The following is a 10,716-nucleotide window of genomic DNA, read 5'->3' on the forward strand; positions in this document are numbered from 1 at the left end:
TCCAATGCTTCCAATGTTTGTGCTAAAACTTTAAAACTCTTCTTCAGAAAGTTCTGGACTGCTGTTGTCCTCACTCTCCTCTTCAACATCTTCCTCCAGCGAGAAGGAAGGGTCTGTGTTGACACTGCCATAGGTGCTGCAAGTTTCTGCTGGAGAATCTGCCGCTTGTGTAAGATACAGCAGTAGAGCCCCCTGTGTCCCTCTTCGGTCAGCTCTCTAGGCGGATCTTGAGGTAAAAAGTGAAAAGAAAGTTGACATTGATAATTAAGCAGCATTTCATAAAAACAAAACAAAAAATAACAGCTAAGAATTGTTATTTTTTTGAAGCAATATTTACAGGAAACTATAACATCCTGGTTAGTGGCATCACCATATTTTTGCACATTAGATAAAAAAACATTTATCATACATACTATGGATCTTGATGTCCTCTTTAGTCTCCCGAAGAAGACTATCCAGTTTGTCCAATGTTTTTTTTAGATGTTGATAATGCTGAGTCATCTCCTTTACGATTATTATCTTCTCCTCCTCCATGCGCCTGACCAGCATGACTTGGTCAAACAGTCGCCTCTTCAAGCGGAGACTCACCACTATTTTTGAAAATAAAAGTGGAGGAAAAAAAAATTAAACTCTAACAAACATATTCAGCTTTACATCTAGCACAGTGTTCTTCACTAGTCATTTTGAGCACCTTGAGAATAAAATTGATGAAGAACTTTATAAAATGTATAAGGGTAGTAATATAGACAATATCCTAACTGTATCATCCCTTAAGTATGCATATAATAATGCAGCCAATACACAATTGAAAACAATTGAAACACACTAAAATATAACTAAGTTAAAGAAATGCTCATTTAAGAATATATATAATATTATTATTATTATTATTATTATTATTATTATTATATATTTTTTTATTATTATTAAACAAGACATATTGAATGATGGTGGATATCTAATTGGTAGGCAGAGTTTATTTCATGCTTGGGTTGGATTTTGCTATTTCAAAATAGATATGGCTTTCTTCTTAAATATGTTGGGCTACTGCAGCTTTTTACTGGGTGGCAGTGTTTAATTGCTGAGTGTTATTACTTGTATTAGTTTTTTTTCGATTGTTAAACGACAGTGAGCACAACTGGAGCTACATGTGCAAAACTCTAACTACAGTCTGCACTACCAACAGTCACCTGGGCTAAACAGTTCACATCACCTGCAAAACTCACTCCAAGCAACACAACTCTTAACACATGGCTCAAAACAGGCTCAGTGCAGCCAAACACTATGCACAACCCTCACTGAGATAGCACACACTGTCACTCAGAACACACACTAGCATCAAACACCAATACAGAAAATACTAACTTTTCATCTTTACAGTTTGAACAATTTCAGTGACTTCATACAAAGTAAAATATTCTTCAAAGAAAAGAGTGGCATTCTTTCAGATGATTTATTTAAATTTTTAAAACATAATTCTTTAAGGTAAATGAAAATTAGCAGTTTGCTTCAATAGTCTGTAGTAATTTACAGAATTACAGTAATGAGAAAAAAAAGGTAGAAACAAAGTGTGTGTGTGTGTGTGTGTGTGTGTGTGTGTGTTCTCACTAACAAGTCTAAAACAAGACACCTGCTTAGCCTTTCAGCTGAAATTGCAATCAGCAGTGTTTGAAAGGCAAAAGGCTGAAATCTATTCTTTTTTGAATGTGTGGTTCACAGTTTTGACAGCAGTGTGTTAGCATTTGAACACAGTAAATCCACAGTGTTGTGCAGGTTGTGGTTGAAGTCATGGGATAAGTTAGCCTGGTAATACCAAACTCTGCTACTTCACTTTGCTTTGTAGACAGAGTCTGGAATGGCATAATAGAGAAGTGTTTTCTCTCTTGCTAGGGGGCGCTTGTCTGAAGTTTAAAATCATTGGTTACCCGTAAGCCAATCACATAACGTTTGGTTATGGCGTGTGTTATGCGCATGCTCAGCCGCATCTAACTTCCACTGTAAACACATGTATGATGCGAAAACAAAACCATCGAGCGAAATACCGGAGTGAACATGGCTGTGAACGACTTTTGCAGATTATGTGAAGTAAATCTACGCATCCACAGTACAATCAGCGTCTACGTCACGCTCTCAGCCCGCCCTCTGTTCAATGATTGGCCCGGCCGTCCGAAGGCCGCTGGAAAACTGAAAGATAAGCTGCTATCTCAGACTGACTACAGAAGCGAAATGAAATTGAGCGGAAGTAGGAAGTCTGACGTAGTCAGGCTAGGGATAAGTGTGTAGAGTTTTAAAAACTGTTCAACCAATGAAAAATGAACTAGAGTTTGGTCCACATGAACTGCTGCTGTGCAGACTGTAGTTAGAGTTTTGCACATGTGACTCCAGTTGTGCTCACTGTTTAGCAATCAAAAAAAACTAACAATCAACTGGATTTTGTGAATTTAAAAAAAGCACAAAAACACAAGACATTAATTACCATCTCCTTGTGCTTCCCAAGGCAGAATAAAATCATCAGAGAGACTGCATGCTGCTTCGGTGTCAATTTTGTCCTCACAGCCAGGAATGGTGTTGTACAGCACTATCTTCTCTCTGAGTGTCTTTTTGAGCTCACCAAGTCTTCTCCGTTTGCGTTGCCTTGTTTGGTTACTGTCTGTAAGTTAAAAAAATAAATAAAAATTAACAAATTAAAATTACAACATGCAAGTTGAGTGATGTAGTATCAAATACCATTTTGTCGATACAGATCATGCTTCTTTCTTCGGATGGAAAAAATAATCTCATCGATTTCACTCTGGAGCTCTTCCTGCCTACTGTGAGTCCTGTGTCTCTCTTGAAAACCAGAAATAAGCAAAGTCGACCATTACAGAAAACACAGTATCACTACAAAAATGTAGAAAAATATATATGGAAATGTATACATCAGCGTGTTACATACCAGTGGCTGCCCATTGCTTGACATCACACACCCACCGATCAGCATCCTCCAAAGAGATGTGTAACTCCTGCTTGAGACTCAAGATTGGCTGCTTCCATTTCTGCTCTCTGTGTAGTCTATTTAAAAAATATAAAAAATTACAGAAAACATAGTTATCACTGCAAAATTAACCACAAATGCCCCCGAAAAAAATGCAGGGGAGAGCGCGATCACAGTCATAGTGTCTCCAGGGCCCAGAAAACACCTTAACATGCAGTCTAGGATTCTTACTTTGACAAATCTTTTCGCCAGTGTCTTGTGGAGACTCCACCTTCCTATTATCCATCCCATGGCAAGCACAGTTATCATATCTCCTCTGCCTATAAAAAACAAAAACAAAAAAAACAATAAGAACAAATCAATGGTACAATCTAGCATTGTGTCAAACACAAGGGTTAACCCTTTTTCAACCAACCTGACTTGGTCATGTACTTTGTAGTAAGAGCTGCCCTTGAAAGGAAGCTATTGACCTGTTCCACCTCTTCACCAACAGTATTTCCTGCACCCTCCTGGCTTCTACCGCCCCACCTAACCTGCTCCAAAGAATAAGATCAAGACCTTTATCATACAAATCTTATTAGTTTGTGTATCATCAATTGAATTTGAATTTTGATATGTTCAATATGTGAAAATATAAAATGTTCTGAGGTAGGATAACTATGAAAGAAAAGCTTTCACAACTGCAATTGTGCAGTTAGAACTTTTGGAAGGGATCAGGAAGCATATCCTACAAACAACCCTGCTGTTAAACCAGAATGATCAGTACTGTTGTAAAAGTGTTGAAATTAATGATATTAATGTTAATTATATTCAGTGGCGGATTTAGCAAATCGGGGGCCCAAGGCAAGGTAGAGCTATGGGCCCCCTCCCCATCCAATCTTTAAAAGAGAGCGAAAAAAATATGTATGGACTGAATGGTGGATAGGCAGGTAAAGCTAATCTACGGGGATGTAAAGGTTAGAGAGGAGAAAAAACGTCCCCTTTAAACCCTGCATACACTTCTTTACTCCTAAACAGAAACATGTTACAATGTTTAGCCTACATGGTACAATTTCTGGTAAGCTATGTTTTTTTTTTTTTTTTTTGCTTGACAAATTTCACCATTTCGATTCAATTCTTGTGATTTGATTCAATATTGACTTATTTGGATAAATATTAGGTAACGTTTCACAAGATAGGCGTTACTTTTTCTCAAGAAAAAAAAGCCCTATCAGCTGGTATAATTTAAGGTTAAAATAAGTAATATAGTAGCCTACACATATTTAGCCAAATACTCTCTATAATAGCTCTTATTTTTCTAGCCAATTAAATGGCTTTCCTGAGGTAAAGTTATGTGACGATTGCTCTCCAGCTGTTTTACAGCTTTCCACGGTTGAAAAACACTTATTGATCGATATTATGAAAGAGGAATATACATTTCGGTAACTTATACTGTATCTTTCAACATTGTTAATTCGTGTTTATTTACTATTAGCTAGAGATGATCAGTTCACGTGCCGCTAAAGGAATCTGTCACGTAACATTAAAACGGCAAAACGGTATTTATTGTTTGTATTTCGTTATAGAATTGACAGAATCTGAGAGCTGAGATTTTTTTAAATATCATGATTCATAAACTGCTCAGTTTTGTCTGTCGATCTCCGTGTCCTCTTTGCTTCACGATTTTTCTGTGCGTTGGACTTGGACGTTGTTGTTCCTGATCTGTATCCCCAACAGTAGCCGTAATAATACTTATCAGCGTCTTTTCACTTTTTTCTTTTATTTGAGCCGCTTGGGTAACTTCGAAACTTTAAATTTTCGCGTTTAGACTCGTCTTGCTCTGTTTGTGTATTTCCCAGTCCTCCTGTTACTGCGTGTTGTTTATCTTTCGCGCCGCGCACCTTTACGGACTTTTTGCTTTCCTCCCGCTTCCTCCTTTTTTCAGCACCGCTTGGGTAGCTAGCTTCGCTTCATTTTTACTCTGTCTCTGTCACTCTGTACACTCTTGTCTGTCAATCACTTCTTTTTCTCCGTCAGTTTTTTGGCACAGCCTTGTCACTTTCGCAGATGCGCAGTAAGTGAGATAATGGAATAATCCAATGTAGTGAGGCGGGGGGGGCCCCTCCTGTCTGCGACACTAATGATTTGATGCCATTTTTCGCAAATGGAGTTTTAGAAATATATAATTAAAAAAAAAAAAACTTAGACATAAGTTAATAGGGCATTTTGGGGGCCCCTAGGTAGCTCGGGGCCCAAGGCAATTGCCGACCTTTGCCTAATGGTAAAGTCCGCCCCTGATTATATTTAAAAAGTCCATAAGCATTGTGTGTGTGGGTGTAATATATATACACCGATAGAGATATATCCATATCCACACACACACACTAAATAAGTGTTTTTAAACTTGTCCTTGAGGATACCCAGCACTAAACATTTTGTATATCTCACTTATATGACAGTTTCTCACTTTTTTATGTTTCTAAAAAACTTAACATTAAAACGTAAACTTAGCTTGCACACAGTACCTCACATTTGCCAGTGTGAGCCTTGGCATGCATTACAGATAGAAAAGGCTTCATCGTGGTAAGGGGTTGGAGCTCAGAAAACTTTTCTGCCATCTTTTCTAAATAAGGCCAGTACCTGTAATGGAAAAATTTGCAAAACTGGTAATGAGACAAACCAGGATCTAAATGACTAGTACAATTCCTGTAACCAATCAAATAACACTATGACACATGTCAGTATGTAGTCATATGTATGGTAATGTGTTGTATCAGTACTGATAAGGTAGTAGCCATATTCATTTTCTAATTCCATATATATATATATATATATATATATATATGTATGTAAGGGATAATGTATAGTGAGCCGGTTGTTATAGTGAATAACAACCCCGACAGGCTGATCGGGATCCCGAAGCGGAGCTTGAATCAGCCTGAAGGGGTTGTTATTCACTATAACAACCGGCTCACTATACATTATCCCGCTTATTACATGGCTACCTACAAAATAAATAAATAATTTGCCGCGAATTATTGATTTAAAAAGGGGTTATTGATTTAAAAACGATTGTATTGCTTCCGCTAAAGAAAATAGTCCGTTCCGCGTCCATAGCAACGCGCTGTTTTTCATGGCAACGGTCTGTTATACTTCGATCAAGAAATAACAGACCGCATTCTACATTGGAATTCAGCCAAGCCATGTAATAAATAATATATATATATATCTATATATCTATATCTATATCTATATCTATATCTATATATATATATATATATATATATATATAGTGTGATTTTTAGTTAGTCATGGTGTTGTTCCCATGCATTACATATATTAATAAAGGTAAAACATCAGTACAAACTTCAGTTATCACTTGGCAATGGCTATCTACCTGCAAGCAATGTCCATACAAAAGAATGTTGCATTTGCAGCTTGTGCCAGCTCCTTCTGCAGGAACATTGGGTAGGCATATATTTCACCACGGTAGTGGTTCAAGCCTTGCAGCAAGATTCCATGTCTGCACACAGCTATTTCAAGGCCCTCTTCATCCACCTTGGCCCTGGACTTCTGTGCTACTTCTCTGCCTGCTGTAAATGTTGCCGGTCCGCAAACATCATGACCTGTCCTCTGAAAGTAGAAACAATATGTTACATGTAATCCCAGGACAAGAAAAAATAAAATTAAACAAAAAGAAGGGTTATGGAGTTAAATAAATCCTTACACTTAACATTTGGCTTCTAATTTGGTCAACAAAGGCAGATACTTTGCCATCTTGTGCAATGAACAGTCCATCAAAAAGAGATGGTTCTTCTGTCCTGTTAAATAAGAGGAATTCATCGCCAAGTCAACACAATTACATAAAAATGATTAAACGTTGCATTCACCTAAATTAATATGACAATTAACCATAAACGTGCCAAACATTTTAGTCTGTATGAATTACATTTGATCTTGAACACTGTGTTTAGAGTATTTGTCCTGTGGAAATTAATACTGTAATTTGGCATTAACTTGTGTAAGAAATAAAAAACATACTGTTTTAAGTACAGAAATAAATAACGTTATTTTTGTTTGTGTCTTCAGGCAACAGAAGGGAGACAAAGTTCCTGAACAATTTACCAGGTTGCTTTCATAGAACTGTAATATCATAAGCTTGTTTAAAACAGTGCTATATCTTTCAAAACACTTTTTAAATTGTAAAAGCATTTACGTTTAAATGTGAAGCAATCACACATTTGACACATTTTGTTACTTTCCATGAATTTCAAATAAAAGTATAATTATATAATAATAATAATAATAAGCCAAAAAAATATTATGTTGAAGAAATGTTTAGATGTCACAAAATGATTGTTATTTTTTACAGCAATAAGGTGAAGTATAGTTTCTCTATAAATAACTATCAGTCCATCCAACCAATAGCTATACTTGCTTTTCCTTTGGTCATGGCATGGGGGGTCTAGAGCCCATCACATCTAGCACTGGGTGACAGGGGAGATGCAGCATGGACACAAAAAGACCGCTGCACCACCCTATATCCAAAAAAATAAATAAATAAATAAAATCCACTTCACTTACCCTTTGGACTTCTTGAACCGGTAATGTTTTCTATTACCGTCTGCAGATATAGCAAGCATGTCTGGTGTACATGCTGGGCATTTAAAGGGCTCCATCAGGCACAGATCTTCTTTCTTAAAATTGCAGAAGGCAAACTCTCGAAAGACTCTGTGGAAGGTATCACCGCAAATACTACCCGTCTGGAAAGAAGGATGGCATTATTTTGGTTAATAAAAGATTTTAAAGTCTGGAATTCAAACACTTTGGAAATGAAAACAGCCCTTACCAGACCAGTGCAAAGACATCGATGTTCAAGCATTCTGAGAAATGCTTTTTGGGATAAAGCTGGGCTGGCTAATTTCATCTGCTCAAATGATGTGAACAGATCAAACTTAAACAGCATTTGGCAGCTAGTGGTTGCTGGCCAGTATCTGTATTAAAGCAAGTCACTAATCCCAGGAGTCCATTTGGAAGAGCAAAGTGGACAGCTTACACAAGGCAGACACAGGTGGTATGGACCTTAAAACAAACATGTGTTTACTATTTGACCTGTATTAGTACAGCACAGGACAAAATAATATAGTAAGCCATTATTATGCTTGACTTCATCTGGTCGGATATAAAAAGGTAGAAGGAAGTGACAAAACATACCGTTGATAGTCACCAATACAGTCTGCTTTCCTGGGATAATTATGAAGTCTTGGTTTAGACCACAGGAACAGATTTGCATTGGTGGAGGAATTGGAAGCATACACACTGCAGTAAATCAAATTTCAGAAAGTAATATCAGTAATGCCTACACATTTAAGTAAAAAAAATTAAATAAAAGGAAACTGCAGAGGGCACCTACTACATTATATGAACATACCTTGTTCACTGAGTTGATATTGGCCCCTTTCATCAACCACCACTACAGATGTTGGTGGAATAGGTTTTAAAAAACCATCAAACATCGCTTCCCTATCATGGAAAACATTTTTTCTGTGGATCTCGATGTCACATGATGAACAGAAAAACTGATTTCCTGAGGGAACACAGTCTAGGCATCGGACAACAGCATCAACAGTTTTGCATTGTTGACAGCAATGCTGGGTTACTGTCTCTGCAGCCAACATGCAATTCAAGATCTCTGGCATTGCAGCCCTGAATTTCTTTTCAGAGATGACCTGTCTTTTGGTCCATGCAGACATGGTGGGTGTCTCTTCTACTTCCACTGATGCAGAGACAGCGACAGAAGTTAACAGGTGTTTTAGCCTCTGAAGATTTTGATCTAAATTAATAAAAAATAAAATGATAATAAGGAAAAAGCCAGTTGCAATAATACATTTTAATAAAGCAAATTAGCAATTTCTTATATGGTTTTGTCACTTCATATGCATGATAGGAATGGGAATTACATACTTTAATAGTTGCCTATATGGTGACATTTTAAATTTAAATAGAAAAGCTGAAATTATTTAGGCTTTCAATTCAATATGCTTACCAAGACTTGGTACCTCTTGCGGAATATCATTCATTTGCACCTCCTCAACCTCTGAGATCTCCCTAGTGCCGGCAGGTTTAACTGCAAACACACGTAATGATATAGAAAACATCACTGCTGACCAAAAGCTTAGACACTTGTGAACAACAGTATGCAGTGTATTTTACTGACCAGATCGACTCTTCTGAACACGTTGTGGTAGGATGTACCCATGCTGGTCTCTCTTCCTCCAGGAAACATTGGAGACTTCAGTTCCCTTTTTTTTCCTTTTCTTTTTAGTCTGCAAGTAAAAACTAAATGATAAATTTTGGGGAAGCATTTGCAGAGGCGTTTTCTTTTAAATGTAGGTAAATAACATGATAGAGAAATAATGAAATATTTTACTTTTTGGGTTTCCAACTCATCAGCCATGGTTTTTGTTGCTTCCAGCCATTCATTAAATTGTTGTAATGACTCTGATGCCATTTGTAGATGTTTTTAAATAGAAATAATTGAAGGATAAAGTAAAAACATAAAAAAACAAAACAAAAAAAAAACAGGAAAGCGAGAAATAGAGAGAGAGAGGAGGAAAAAGAAACTGGCTCTTAAAAGAACCGATTGATTTGTAAAATATTTCAGTGATAAAGGATGGGTACAAAAGCCTGAAAACAAACAGATGAGATGATTAGACAAAAGAAACCAGGGCTCTGTAAGAGTGGGCACGGACTGGTCCTTGTCAACCTGTGCGTGCCTATAAATCTGAATGCACTAGTGCAGTGGTTCTCAAACCTGTCCTGGCGTACCCCCAACACTGCACGTTTTCTTTCTCTCCCTAATCAAACACACCTGACTCATCAGCTCATTAACCCATGTAATAATGAGCTGATGAGTCAGGTGAGTTTGATTAGGGAGAGAAAGCAAACGTGCAGTGTTGGGTGTGCCAGGACAGGTTTGAGAACCACTGCACTAGTGGGTATTATTAAATAAATTTTATTTTGCATGTGAAGTGGGGACACTTAATATTCACCAATATTATTGATCTGCCTGCATCACCATTATGAGAACTGAACTGATCTGGATAATGGCATCACTGTTTTCTCCAGAGCGGCTATATAAATAAACTAAATTAATGTTTTTGTTTTTTTTTTTGAAACAATCTGTATTATAAAAAGCAATATATAAATAAAGGTTACTTGACTTGTGGCTATAACCTAAAATAGGCAATAACAATGACTGTACAATGAACAATTGATTCCGTCAACCGATTTTGCCATTACTGCATTTTTTTAATTCTTTAAAATGTTATATACCAAGCTGAATTGATACCCTGAATTTAAATCATTTGGATAGCAGCTAGCTGTAAAACTGTTGTGACCTCATACTATTTATTTGTATAATGCTGAAACTACCTTTTTCTCTAAGAGAAAACATTTAACGTTACAGTTTTGGATACATTAGGCTGAAATTATTTGTCAATATGACAGAAATTGCAGATTATGCATGTGAAATAGCAACATGCTGCTAGCGATGAAGCTAACGTTAGCTAACTTAGTAGGTCGCAATGAAATAACGTAACATTAACAGTTACTTTCTTAAAGAGTAAAATGGCTATCGCAACTGATTTGTAACCCAGACGTCAAAATGCACTCATTTAGTTCCACATAAATTACAAAAAACACATACAACTACTTATAAATATATATTAAAAAAACAACAACATACTTAAAATTCACACCTT

The 10,716-nt window shown here is 36.7% G+C and overlaps 1 protein-coding gene and 1 long non-coding RNA gene across 2 annotated transcripts; both read right to left on the minus strand.

The window, feature by feature from the left end:
* Nucleotides 1-2,520: 2,520 nt before the first annotated feature.
* LOC308689563 lies at nt 2,521-2,972 on the minus strand. Its single transcript, XR_014030020.1, has 3 exons — nt 2,936-2,972; nt 2,728-2,829; nt 2,521-2,650 (listed from the first exon to the last, which is right to left on the minus strand). It is a non-coding gene; the product is annotated as an uncharacterized lncRNA (long non-coding RNA).
* A 4,430-nt stretch (nt 2,973-7,402) lies between these two features.
* LOC308690127 (uncharacterized protein) lies at nt 7,403-9,774 on the minus strand (the record flags this gene model as incomplete). Its single annotated transcript, XM_081364414.1, has 6 exons — nt 9,384-9,774; nt 9,171-9,279; nt 9,000-9,080; nt 8,385-8,786; nt 8,168-8,272; nt 7,403-7,440 (listed from the first exon to the last, which is right to left on the minus strand). The coding sequence occupies exons 1-6, from the start codon at nt 9,462-9,464 to the stop codon at nt 7,403-7,405; spliced, it is 816 nt and encodes a 271-aa protein (XP_081220540.1). The 5' UTR covers nt 9,465-9,774.
* Nucleotides 9,775-10,716: the final 942 nt, after the last annotated feature.

This window comes from Scardinius erythrophthalmus, assembly GCF_964197995.2.
Source record: "Scardinius erythrophthalmus genome assembly, chromosome: 4".
In the NCBI taxonomy this organism is placed as follows: domain Eukaryota; kingdom Metazoa; phylum Chordata; class Actinopteri; order Cypriniformes; family Leuciscidae; genus Scardinius; species Scardinius erythrophthalmus.